The 14,014-nt window shown below is 48.5% G+C and overlaps 1 protein-coding gene across 1 annotated transcript; it reads left to right on the top strand.

Moving 5' to 3' along the window:
• The first annotated feature begins 3,831 nt into the window (after window positions 1–3,831).
• Window positions 3,832–7,342, top strand: LOC112936039 (senescence-induced receptor-like serine/threonine-protein kinase). Its single transcript, XM_026020454.2, has 9 exons — window positions 3,832–3,962; window positions 4,063–4,134; window positions 4,229–4,306; window positions 4,461–4,624; window positions 4,752–5,014; window positions 5,209–5,335; window positions 5,625–5,693; window positions 5,984–6,173; window positions 6,691–7,342. Exons 1-9 carry the CDS (start codon window positions 3,832–3,834, stop codon window positions 7,085–7,087), a joined length of 1,491 nt encoding a protein of 496 aa, XP_025876239.2. The 3' UTR covers window positions 7,088–7,342.
• The last annotated feature ends 6,672 nt before the right edge of the window (window positions 7,343–14,014 follow it).

Here is a 14,014-nt window from a genome sequence, read left to right as displayed (position 1 = left end):
CACGGTACACAACAAGTCATGCCAAAGGATATTTACAACGAAGCTAGGGGTTTGATAGCATAAAGCAGTTGTAAGGTAGTAGTTGAAAGCAGTAAAAAAGTAAAGCAGCTCGGGAGGTGACCGCATGTCCGGAAGGAGGGGAATTGGGGTGCATGGCAGCAGGCATTGCCGACCGGAGGACGGGGAGAGGATGAAGCTCACCAGCGATCGAGGAAAAAAGGGTTCTGGTGAGGATTCGGCGGTGGGGAGTGGCGGCCGAGGGTCATCTCAACCTCACAGGGCTAGAGGTGTTGATGACACGGCCCGACGTGGTTGCTAGCAGCGGCCTAAGGGGTGCGGTGAGTGACAGAGCTAGGCTAGGCGTCACGGGAGAAACTTGGATTGCAGGACAGGATGGCGAGTGCGGGAAAGAAAAGAGGAGAGGATGGGGAGAATGTTAAATAGCGGTGGGCATGGAACTGGTCTCCGCAAGGCAGGTGACAATGGTGACTGCGTGGGGAACGACTAGGTGCGGGACGTGCGTAGTGGGGCACTCATGGGTGGAGCCGATGCGGAGCGCGCGGAGTGGGGGTGTGAGGCGGCTCCCTTCTGCTTCGTACATTGGAGGTTAGGGATATGCCCGATAAATGGGCCCCACCTATCGGCGTCACGCAGAGAGGAGAGGGGTGGGAAGGCTCGGCTGGGCCGCGGCCTTTGGCTAGTCCAGGGGGAGAAGGCGTGCGGGTGCGCGGAGAGGGAGAGTGGTCCAGGATTTGGCCCAACGGGCAAGGAGGAAAAAGGAAAGATTTCCGAATTTATTAATTCCCATAAGTGACTTATAATTATTAAAGTTACTAAAATTCCAGTTAGTGTATATTGGCAAGGGAACTCAAGAAAATTCACACCAAGCCATAATGGCTTATTAATTAATATTTTTAATTAGGACTTCACTCTAGGTTAAATTAAATAATTTCTTTCGGTGATTTATTAAATGTATTAGAGGCTAGAATGGGAATCTCCAGGGCATGATAGGAGCTGCGGTGGCTAGGTGGACTGGTGCGGCAACAAATGACGTTGGTGGCAAGTGGGTTGTGTTGGCCGGGTATGCTCGTGGCCATGGGTGCCGGTGGCGTGATGGCAAGCGGGTCGACGGTGGGCTGCCCTGCCCCTCAGTGATGGTGGCAGGTGTGTTCACGGTAGCTCAGGTCGTGGTGGAGGGCACATGGTGGTGCATCAGCCCGGGTAATTCTAGGGGCTATGGCAGCCACTTGGTAGCTGTGGAACGATAACCTTCAGATGTGGGGTAGATGGTGGCTTGCTTGTGAGATGATGGTGGCTTGTTACGGGGGAGAGAAAATCCACTCTTCTATCCCATCTTATCCTTCTCCAACCCAATGACACAGATGAAGCCGAGTGCATCGAATTTTGAGCTCCTACCTGTTGGCCGATCGGTGATGAGGCACTGGTGTAGTGGTTGCATGTTGAAGTGTTCGGATAGTGGTGGCTGCTAATGACATGCATGCTTTACAGGGGAGGGTAGGAAGATTACGGACGAAAGCCCAGCCTGTTCGGTGCCGGCAACAACAGTGTTCTAGGTGTTGCAACTCCCCTGTGGGTGTTTTCATGGTGTATTTCCTTCTCTCCGTTGTGGAATACGTCTGATGAAAACCACGTCCCGATCTCATAGGACGGGCGATGACGGCGTTCTCAGCATCGTAACCTTACTAGAGGCATCGTTTGGAGGTTTGTTTACTACTAAGCCCTTCTCCATAGAATTTGTCCTCTTGCGATGGTGCCTAGTCACTGCAAGTTGACCATGTTGGTGGACTGGTGAGGGAGATGGTTCCATATTATCTCATCCTTTTGCTCACACTATAAGAAACCAGAATTTTCTTGGTGGCCGGTTGATTTTTTGGCGGTCAATGTTGACCAAGCAGGTAACTATGAGCTGAGAATGGCTACAACTTGCAGTATGCAAGTGTCAAGGGGTACACAGTGGCTGAAATGACTCCCAAGATAAAGCTATGAAATCATACCTGCTATAGGGGTACTTAATTGGGTCATAGATATAGTATGTGGTATTATACATCCCCCCATAGAATAACTATTCTACACCCCCTGCACATGGGCCAAAACCCACCTTCCAACTTAGTCAAAGGCCATTCAAAGCCCCCACCCGCCGGTCAAATCCATGTCAAACCCGTCTGCTACCTTCCCCCACACCCACCTTTTTCAAGTTCTCGTCTCGCTAGAACGACGTGGTAACACAACGGTCTATATGTAGTAACATAATTGCTTTCTGCAGTAACAGCGTTAAAAAATAGTCATGATGGAGCTAGTTTTGTTAAGCACTTTTTTACGAACGCCATGGTGCAAACAGATTGGAAAACAAGATATGATGTGAGAGATATTGCTCCCTAAAGATTGAGATTTAAAATGTTTTAGCTCTACACGAGCATTACTACTATAATACCAATGTTACTATTGCATGTTCTCCGTTACTGTAATTTTCATCATGATGTTACCGCCAAAAGTTGCATGCCACGTATCTTGTTACAGCATTTCTGTGATAATGTTACTACGGAATTATAGTAATAAGGTGTGATTCCTACATTAACATCCTACAATTACATAACTGATTTATTCTCACAAAAATTTGAACAGATATACAGAGTGAGCAAACAATGGCCTCTAATTACATAGTGTCATAGGGTGAATTGGTCGGAGAGCTTGCTATGAACCATGAGATCATGGGTTCAAGAGTCTTTAATTTACCAATTTATTTTTAATTTCTCTAGTTTAAGCTGGTTTTCTTGAGAGAAAAAAATCGAAGGAGGAAGGGAGGATAGAACAAAGAAATAGGGAGGGAGAGGAGGGGGCCAGTGAAAGAAATCCAGGGAGAAACGGAGGAGCGCTTATACGAGAAAAAAGAAAAATAGGGGAGGAAGAGAGGGAGAGGAGGGCGCCCATACAGGGTAGGGGCTGTTAAAAAAGCTTGGAGCTCGCAAGCCTAGCATGCTCGAGCTCGAATAGCTCGGCATAGCTTGATTAACATAATTAGATGCAATGCATATAGGATGACATTCTTGATATGTCACTATATACTTGTTATCGTACTTGACCTGCTCAAGTCTCAAGACCTCATCAATGCTGCTCGTAATAGTACTACTACTCCTAGTAGATGTAGTAGCTAGCTTTTGTTAATTTCAACGTTCCAAAGTAATGAATTCATGAGAAAAGCTGCAGAGGCTTCATTCAAGACAAGAAGCACCTATTAATTTTGACTACCGATAGTTTGCATTGATATCTCTTATACAAGAGCAAATTCTTTGGAGTTCCACCAAGTCAAGCTGTCAAGCTCGAGTAGGCTCAAAGCTCGATCGAGCTTGAACTCGAGCTCACTCCCAAGCTCGATCATTAACCAAGCTCGGCTCGAGTTTGGCTCGAGTTTATAACTAGCTCAAGCCTACATACCCAAACTCGCGCGAGCTCGGCTCGTTGACAGTCGAGGAGGGAGATCTGGTGGAGAGGGAGCAAAAAAGAGAGAAAAAAGCTATCCCAAGATTCAAATTGAGTATATACCCAATTTAAATGAGTATGAACTTTTTAAATGTTTAGGTATGAACATTAACATCTTTACTAACTAGTTCAAACTGAATTTGAACATATTTTTTTTGTTAGATTTTGATTCTAGGTATATAGCATCCAACCATATAATTAGTTAGTTATGTAATAATGAACTGTGCAACAAAATTGAATTTGAGTTTTGTTTGTTGTGAGGTATAGGTACGAATCAAATCTAATCAAACATTACCCTGAAACTTATTTTTGTCCATGCCAGTTGACGCTATCATGGGAATTAAACTTGAGTATGGTATAAAGAAGAACTGGACAGGTGATCCGTGTTTTCCAGCACAACTAGCCTGGGATGGTATTAAATGCAGCAGTGTGAGTGGTAACAACACTGCAAGGATAATATATTTGTAAGTATTATGAAAAACATTATTGTGTGTTAACAAGTATATTATGTTGAATTTCGTTCCTAGCTAGCCTTATGTTGGATCGCTTTAAATATACATGCAGGGATCTATCCTACAGCAACCTACACGGGAGCATCTCTAATAACTTTACATTGCTTACAGCACTCGAGTATTTGTATGTCTTCAATGTTCATAGTGATTGATTTTGTTTTAAGCAGAGGAATATTTGAGGGGTACCTTTTAGTATCTAAAATTTCATGTAACCACAGGAATTTGTCATGCAACCAACTGGATGGACCAATTCCTGAATCCCTCCGTGAAAACAATACAAGGTCATTCGTTTTCAGGTTTGGCTCTTACTAATGTTTTTCTTTATTATGTATATATCCAAATTGCAGAATATTGCTTTTCCTTCGATATTTGGGATTGTGAGCGCTGAAGACTAGCTCTTTTTTCACCAAATTAAGCAAACTCTCAACTGACTGTATTGTGTAATTTTAGTTTTGGATCTGATGGAGATATGTGCAACAAAACTATAAATCCACCTCCGTCAAGAAAGAAAGTAAAAGGAGGAGCTATCATAGCCATTGCAGTAGTGGTTCCTGTGAGTGCAATTGTTCTTATTCTCGCGTATTTGATCTGGAGACAGAAAAGAAAACCCAAAAGTGCGTGCTCCGCTTAATTTGGTTTGACTTGTACTAACTTTTTATCCTTACGGTCTATAATATGTTTATTATGATGTTTTTCTATGTTTTATAGTTCTTTCATACAACCTGTATTTTCTTGAACCAGTTTCTACAGATGATCCTCCCAGAGAGCCAGAACTTGATATTGCTCCAGCAAGTAGAAATAATCATGGAGGCACACTGCTAAAAGTTGAGAATCGCCAATTTACATATAAGGAGCTTGAGAAGTTCACTAATAATTTTGAACGGTTCATTGGACAAGGAGGTTTTGGACCCGTCTTCTATGGTTGTTTAGAAGATGGAATTGAGGTTGCTGTCAAGATACGCTCAGAATCATCATCGCATGGGCTTGATCAATTTTTCGCCGAGGTAATCTAAAAGTTAAAGTGATCTTAGCATCCCAATTTGTTATGGCTTAGATGTGAATGTAGCTCATCTGTATTATCGCCTTAGTTGAAGGGAAAAAAGGAAATATATTTCTGGTTAAACCTAGTCACATTTACGATGAGATCATTAAGTACAACCTTTGAGATTTACTCTATATTTTTTTTTCTATTTTGTAGGTTCAAAGCTTGACAAAGGTGCATCATAGGAATCTAGTTTCTTTGGTCGGTTACTGCTGGGAGAAGGGTCATTTAGCACTGGTTTATGAGTACATGGCTCGAGGCAGTCTCTGTGATCATTTGAGAGGTTTGCCGAATCCAAATATAACCGTTGTCCTTATTTTTTTTAGAAGGCTACTATCATACTTGATAAAGGAATTATGTCGATCTACACTATGATCTTAAGATTTCATTACTTCTTTACAGGCCTTCCGATGATATTTCTCTACCTCAAATAAAAATATATAAACTTTCTAGGAAATAGTTCCACATTTCTAAGTAAAACCTATTGCATTGATATATGTAAAATTTGTTGAAACTGGCATGTAATACATGCATGATTCTATTCTAACTATTACTTTTACACATATATCAAGGTAATAATGGTGTTAGTGACTCCTTAAATTGGAGGACACGCGTTCGAGTTGTGGTCGAAGCTGCACAAGGTATGCTGCTTTTTTTCTTGTCGACATATGCAATGTGTATTTTAAAACTTTGATAAGTGTTACAATGTAATTAGTTAGAATTTTTACATGAAATGACATCAGCAGCTAGACTTGCCAATGAATGTTAATACAATTAATAGTTCTGTTAACATATTATAGTTATAAAATGTAAGAACGAAGCAAGTATACTTATGAAAATGCAACATGTTTTACTAGATACATCACCGGCCAATATGCATTAATGTGCATTTCTCACTATTGTTCTCTGGATATGATGGTGATATGTGTAGGCTTGGATTATCTGCACAAAGGTTGTAGTCTACCAATAATTCATGGGGATGTGAAGACCAGTAACATTTTGTTAAGTCAAAATTTGCAAGCCAAAATAGCAGATTTTGGACTTTCTAAATCTTATGTTAGTGAGACACAAACTCACATATCAGTCACTCCAGCTGGGTCAGCAGGTTACATGGACCCTGAGTATGTATACCTTCATCCAATACCATAGCTATCTTGATTTACATTTCTTTTTTCTCAAATAAGGTATCTTGATTTAGCTTTCAGTTGTGTGAGTTCACTATGTTATGAAATTAATAACGATAAGATGGTGTTTCACTAAAAATAATTGATAACATGGTGTTTCATCAAAACTACTACTCCCTCCAGGTTGATAATACTTGTCGTTTTGGACAAAGACACGGTCTTAAAAAAACAATTTTGACCATTATTTTTTATTATAATATGTATATAAATGTTAACAAATATATGATTTTATTGAAGTATTTTTTAAGACTAATCTATACATATAGTCAAAATATTTCCAAGACAAATATTTTAGGAATTATTCATAACCAAAGATTTTAAAGTTTGTCCTTACCCTTGTCCAAAACATTAAGTATTATCAGCCGGGAGGGAGAATGTTGTGTGTGTGTGGCGTAATTCTATTTTAATCACTTAGTGCCCCAGATTAGGTCTATTAACATCTACCATTTTTTAGGTACTTTCACACTGGCAGGCTCACCGAGAGCAGTGACGTTTATAGCTTCGGCATTGTTCTACTAGAGATAGCCACAGGTGAATCTCCAATACTACCGGGGCTAGGCCACATCGTTCAGCGCGTGAAAAATAAGGTTGCTTCTGGTAACATCAGCTTAGTTGTGGATGCACGGCTTGGAGATGCCTATGATGTCAGCTCAATGTGGAAGGTGGTAGACACTGCATTGTTGTGCACCACTGATATTGGCGCTCAACGTCCAACAATGGCTGCTGTGGTTGCACAGCTAAAGGAGAGTCTGGCATTGGAGCAAACTTGTGAGTATAGTGCCCTCAGTGGAACCACGGGCACGAGTGATACCACGGTTTCATTGGCCAATGTTGGTCCATTAGCAAGATGAACATACAACCACTAGTTACTTCTGCATCGTTGATGATTCTCCGTTACGAGTGGTTTTTATTACTATTTGTCATGTGAGGAAATACTTATGTATAGGATTGTGATGGTATTTTTGTGTGCGTGGAAGCAAAAATAAGGTGCTTGTCTATGAGCTTGTAGAGTCGCAGACTTTCTGTAGTTTCTTTAAAGCAAATAATAGATCTCATTCTATTATAAAAAAAAGTGTACGGGCGTGCTTTGCAAAGTGCAACTTTCTTCCCATCCCAATGGCTTGAGAAGGCTTAATAATGTATTGAATGGGCTGTGCTTTTCCGCATTATTTCGTATGATATCCTTTTTTCCAAATAATTTCATTTGATATCCTGCTGTCACCTAATTTTAATTATAAAGTTCTTGAGGCGCCTAAAAATCGGGCTGTTTCACCAAGTAGATCGAAAATGTTTTAATCTTTTAAAAAACTAAAACACAATCAAATCACACCATGAAACATTTTGCTACAATGTATGAAAGAACGGTTTCGAATATATTGAAACATGAAATAAATCTGAGTATATCGAGGGAAAGAATGAAAACACCATCGAATTCAAAATGTTTCCGTGCTGGAAATGGTAAAACACAATCAAATCACACAATAAAACATTTTGCTACAACGTATGAAACACGGTTCTGAAACGTACCGAAACATGAAACAAATCCAAGCATCGTTTTTGAGAGAGTTGAGTTGAGAGTAAAGTTTAGTCGAGATTTTCGTGAGGAGTATTGTAGTTGGCCTATGTAAACACAGAGAGAAGTAATAAAGTTTCAATCTACTTTGAGAGATCTTCGATTTGTGTTTGCTCAGGTTTTGGTGGTCAGACTGGTGGCATCGCGGCGGTCAGACAGGTGGCATTACTGCGATTAGACCGGTGGTGATGATAGCAGGAGGAGGCGACGCGAGCAGTTGGACTGGGCGATCTACACCGGTCGCACCGGCGGTATAGGCACGGTTAGACCGACGGATCAACTCCGGTCAGATTGATCTACATCAGATTCGAGGGTAACTTTTAATTCTACCAAAAGTTTTGGTTTTTGGGTACTACAACCATTCAACCCCCCTCCTCTAGTTGGCTTAGTTCTTGCTATCAGTTCCACAGCATGGAGTAGGAGGACTTCGAGGCCGAGAAGTATACCTTCGAGGAGGCCTGGCCGTGCAAGGAGAACCACAGCCACGGCCAGCGGAGATGAATTGATGAGGTGGGCACACCTCCCGGCTGCACCATAAAAGATACCCTCCGAACCGAAGCAACGCACGACCGAGAGAAACGCGCAAGAACGAAGAGAAGGAGGTGGAGAAGAGGGCTCGCCACCCACTGCATCTACTGCTTGGCTGTTGCTAAGGCAACGACCACCATGGGAGGCGCCGATGCCAATGTTTGGGACGAGAGAAGAAGGCGAGGCGCTCGTGCCGCTGCAAGTTGAATGGTGGAGTTCCATGAGGTAGGGCTGTGGACGGATTTCCCTATGGTTTGGAGGGTAATGTATCTGTAAACCCACCTTTCCGGGCCGATTCAAATGAACTTTTTTTTAACAACCCGCACAAGGTAGCATGATGTTTCTATTAGTATAGCAGAAAAAATACAAGTCTATAGTCCTAGAAGATTATAGTTAGGAAAATAGAAAATAGAAAATACAAACACATCACGCGTCTATGTCTGATCCTACTACTAAAAACAGAACAAGCACCCAACACCCCAAAGGACTGGGTCTTCAAGATGATGCCTCCAAGAGAAAACGACACCAAGAGCGTCGTCGCCCATCCTAGTGAAACAGGACAAGGTTTTCACCTACAGGAATCATTGGGAGAGCAGAAAAAAAATGCAGCAACACCCCAAGGGGAAGGAATCATTGGTAGAGCAGAAAAAAAAATTCAGCAACGCCCCAAGGGGAAGCGGCGCCTGCAGGCGTCGCCGTTGCTGGCATGAAGGCTAGGCCTTCGCCGTAGTTCCTACTCTCCCACGCCAAAGAGTGCACCAACTAATCCCCTTCGACGTGCAGCCACCGCGCGACCGTCTCGCTGCCAGCCAACCGTCAAAGAAGGGTCTCAACCTTTGGCGTGCTCCAACTCCATCCACATGGTTAGGATGGAGATGGAGAGGGTGAGAGAGAAGAATGGATCCCCTCTCCCCGCACTAGCCCATCCAGCGTGGCCATCTTGCGGTGGCAAGCCAATGCCGCAAAAAGGACTGATGCCTTGAAAGAAGCTCGCCGGAGCATTCAACTCCCACCTCATGACGCTACCATCGTCGTCACCTCAATCAGTCTGCCCGTGTCCTCCGACGGGTCACCTGGTCGCACGACCATCGCCTTCGTCCTCCCACTGCGACATCCTTACCGCTGTTGCACCCCAGCCGTGTCGTCGTCCCATCGCACCAGCCTCACCACGCACCTCACCAGCCTCCCACTGTTGGCATTGCGTACGCCACTGCCACGCACAACGGTTCCTTCCGCCGGCCACCGGCCAGCTGCCCACGCCGGCCGCATCTGCCAATCGTCACAGTTGTCCGCGCCTCCCGTGCTAGCCAGTCGCTGCCTTCGCCCACGCCTCCCGTGCAAACCAGACGCTGTCATCGCCCGCTCCCGTTGGCCAGCCACTGTCGTCACCCGAGCCTTGCCTCAGGACAAAATCGGTCGCACCAACGCCAGATCCAGCCACGGGGAGGGGGGGTGGCAGATCCGGCCATGGCAGTGCCGGATCCACAGCCTCGTGCCACGCCATCATTCCCGCCCACAGCGTCTAATACCCTAGTGACGGAGCGTGGGGCTCCTCACCGGGAGACCGCGCAGGCCCCCCTTTGCCGGTTCGGCCGGGGGCCCTGGGTGAGATTCTAAGCTCCTGGTCTGAGTGTGGAAGATTCGCGAGAGTGGAAACACACAAGACACGGGCGATGTATACAGGTTCGGGCCGCTGAGAAGCGTAATACCCTACTCCTGTGTTTTGGTGGATCTGTGTATGAAGAAGCTACAAAGTGCGAGCCAGCCCCCGATCGTTCCGGGATCGTTCTTCCCCCTTCTAAGTGGGCAAGGTCCTCCTTTTATACCTCAAGGGGATACCACATGCACCATCTCTCTCTTTTTTGTGGGGACTTATCCTATCTTTTCATAAACAGACGGAGACTTGTATGGTTGCCGTCCGAATGACCTTCTGATGGGACAGCCCATACCTACCTCCACTTCCGCCGGAAGCAGGCGCGACGTGGGAACATGGCTGTCTGCTGACGACATGACCAGTGTCAGACCGGTCACAAATCGGTCATTCTTGTCCACCACGCGTCAGTTTATCAATCTGCATGTTCGCCCTTCTTCATACAATATCTTGCCTGTAATGGTTAGGATGAAGCCTGGCATATATCTGACCGGAACCAACGTGCCATCTCCAGGAGGTAACACGCCGGCTCCGGCTAGGGACGAGTGCTTTGAGGCTCTCGTCCTGACGGGATGGGGCGAGGCGTGCGTCAGACCGCCTGTCGCCACCTAACCCACGATCTGACCGGTCTGTGACTGATCACAGACCGGATAAACGAGCGCGCTGCACTGCGTTACATGCGGCGTGACGCGCTCGTCCAAACCGCAATAAATGTGGTTAGGTGAGCCCCGCTATGCTCACCTACCCCATATACGCGGCGCAAAACCCACAAGGGGTCGGGGCGCCTCGGCCCTCGGGGCCGAGACGGGAGCGGTCCGACCCCTCGGGGAGACAAAGAGAAGGGCGGCCGTATCACCCTCGGGCCCGACCCCCCCCCCCCGAGGGGATTAGGCCACGTGGGTGATCGTGTCTGCCTCAAGTCTCTAAGTCATGATACTCCCGGTCCCGTGTCACCGACAGTAGCCCCCGGCGTTATGCCAGGGCGATCGCCCTCCTCGAGGGAAGCGGTCGGGCGTGACGCCACTTCTAAGGCCTGGTGACAGGTGGGGCCGGTTCCTACAGGTGCCGTCGAACTACATCACCCAGAGGGCGGTATGAGGCAGCTGCGATGGGCTCGAGCTGGCCTCGGGGGCGGAGACGAGCTTGGGAGCTGGGGTCCACTCCACCACAAAGTCGGCGAGGGCCTAGCTCTTGATCGCGTGGCTTGGTTCAAAGTGCAAATCAAACTCAGAAAGTTCGATTGCCCATTTCACCACCCGTCCAGTACCCTCTCGATTATGCAAGATTTGGCCGAGGGGGTAAGACGTAACCACCGTGACCCGATGCGCCTGGAAATAATGGCGCAGTTTCCTCGAAGTCATCAGAATAGCGTAAAGCATCTTCTGGGCCTGAGGGTATCGGGTCTTGGCATCCCGGAGGGCCTCAATAACAAAGTAGATGGGCCGCTGCACCTTTCGGTGGGGCCGATCCTCTTCGCTAGGGGCCGCATCCCTGGGGTGCTCTTCACCCAAGCGGCCTCGCGGGGCGCACTCGTCTTCTGTGCCGACGACCTCGGGGTCGGAGGACGACAGGGGCGGCCTTCCCACAGTGGCCTCGGGGCCGTCCTGGGGGTCGGGGGCTCCTGGCGTCGTCGGACAAGCGGGCAAAGGGCCAACTCCGGTCGTCAGGGGCCTTAGGCCACCGTTCGGCTCGGGGGCCTCTTCTCCCTGCTCTCTCCCGGATCGAATCGGCACAGGGTTAGCCTCGGGGTCAGAGGGCGATAGGTGCGGCCTTCCCGCAGTGGCCTCGGGGCCATCCTAGGGGTCGGGGGCGCCTGGCACCGTCGGACAAGCAGGCGGAGGGCCAGCTCCGGCCGTCGGGGGCCTTGGGCCGCCGTTCGGCTCGGGGGCCTCTCCTCCCTGCTCTCTCTCTCTTCGGGCAGAATCCCGGCGGTCGCAAATCGCGCGCATCAGCAAGGGAAAACCGACCGACAATAATGAACGGCTCCTCGGCTCGCGTTTGCCTTCAACTCCGACGAGGAGTGCGGTGACAACGGTGCGGACGACAGCGACGGCGAGGCCGGCTACCCGGGCGCGTCGGAGTGAACCCCCAGGCATCCGCCAATCTTAATAGCTTTTCCTTCTTCTTCCGAGGCCTTCGGGCCCCCTTCTTGTTATAGGCTGATTTAATCTGCAATCAAATAAAGAGGAAATTTTTTGTGTCAATTCTATTTGTTGTGTGTATGAGACGAGGATGCCTGTGCCGCGGTCCTTTTGTGTCTTGGCTTGAACAAGGGCTCGTGCCCAGGTCCTAGTCCTCAAATGGCTCGGGTCGGGGCTAGTGCCTGGGGAGATCCACATGTCGAGACTGGCCAGGCCGGGAGCATGGTGACCGAGGGTTATGGGTGACCCGATTGTGGGTTTTTGCCGATTCCCCCCCGGAGTTCACCACGCCCCGGGGCACGGCTCGGTTCTGGGCCCCGTTTGGCGATTTTAGCCGACCCGAGCCCCCGAGGGCAGGATTGAACACGAGTGACCTATTTCAAGTCAAGATCCTTCAAAAGGAAACAACAGCACAGATACAGCCTTTAGGAAATCGAAAACGCTTTTATTGAAATACGGAAGAGAAGAAAGATAAGCCCCCAGCCAACCCTACACGCCCGGGGGGGTGCGGGGTTGGCCCGAGCCCAAGACCTGACACCCGATCCCCCTTTAGGGGTAGAAGCGACGAAGTTGTTCGATGTTCCACGGGTTAGGCAGCTCTGTGCCGTCGCCCGTGGCCAGCCGAACGAAGCCCGGCCGGGGGACGCCGATCACTCGATACGGACCCTCCCACATTGGTGAGAGCTTGCTCAATCCAGCACGCGTTTGGACGCGGCGTAGGACGAGGTCATCGACGCAGAGTGATCGGGCCCGGACGTGGCGCTGATGGTAGCGCCGCAGGCTCTGCTGGTAGCGCGCGGCTCGAAGGGCCGCGCGCCACCTTCGCTCTTCCAAGTAGCCGAGGTCAGGGAGCGTCGGCTTCTTTCTTTTTGTCGCTCGCAGGCCTCCCCTTTCGGGTGGCCAGCGAAGCACCTTCGACGGCGAGGACATGACCCTCGTCGTCGGAATGGGCCGACCTCCTCTTCCTCCTCCTGTCCCGTCGTCGGCAAGGTCCTCCTTTTATACCTCAAGGGGATACCACATGCACCATCTCTCTCTTTTTTGTGGGGACTTATCCTATCTTTTCATAAACAGACGGAGACTTGTATGGTTGCCGTCCGAATGACCTTCTGATGGGTTAGCCCATACCTACCTCCACTTCCGCCGGAAGCAGGCGCGACGTGGGAACATGGCTGTCTGCTGACGACATGACCAGTGTCAGACCGGTCACAAATCGGTCATTCTTGTCCACCACGCGTCAGTTTATCAATCTGCATGTTCGCCCTTCTTCATACAATATCTTGCCTGTAATGGTTAGGATGAAGCCTGGCATATATCTGACCGGAACCAACGTGCCATCTCCAGGAGGTAACACGCCGGCTCCGGCTAGGGACGAGTGCTTTGAGGCTCTCGTCCTGACGGGATGGGGCGAGGCGTGCGTCAGACCGCCTGTCGCCACCTAACCCACGATCTGACCGGTCTGTGACTGATCACAGACCGGATAAACGAGCGCGCTGCACTGCGTTACATGCGGCGTGACGCGCTCGTCCAAACCGCAATAAATGTGGTTAGGTGAGCCCCGCTATGCTCACCTACCCCATATACGCGGCGCAAAACCCACAAGGGGTCGGGGTGCCTCGGCCCTCGGGGCCGAGACGGGAGCGGTCCGACCCCTCGGGGAGACAAAGAGAAGGGCGGCCGTATCACCCTCGGGCCCGACCCCCCCCCCCCCCGAGGGGATTAGGCCACGTGGGTGATCGTGTCTGCCTCAAGTCTCTAAGTCATGATACTCCCGGTCCCGTGTCACCGACACCTAGGTATCCCCTTACCTAGAATGCTACACACTACGGAACAAAAAACACTAAGTCTTAAATTCATTAAGAATTTCGACAGAGTCCCCTCTATA

This window comes from Oryza sativa, chromosome 9 (assembly GCF_034140825.1).
Source record: "Oryza sativa Japonica Group chromosome 9, ASM3414082v1".
NCBI classification, from domain to species: domain Eukaryota; kingdom Viridiplantae; phylum Streptophyta; class Magnoliopsida; order Poales; family Poaceae; genus Oryza; species Oryza sativa.
This window is presented reverse-complemented; position numbering and strand designations above follow the sequence as displayed.

Coding starts and splice junctions, on each gene's coding strand:
- LOC112936039 (XM_026020454.2), top strand. CDS start 3,832: ATGGGAATTAAACTTGAGTATGGTATAAAGAAGAACTGGACAGGTGAT. Junction 3,963..4,062: donor ACTGCAAGGATAATATATTT/GTAAGTATTATG, acceptor ATATACATGCAG/GGATCTATCCTACAGCAACC. Junction 6,174..6,690: donor GCAGGTTACATGGACCCTGA/GTATGTATACCT, acceptor ACCATTTTTTAG/GTACTTTCACACTGGCAGGC.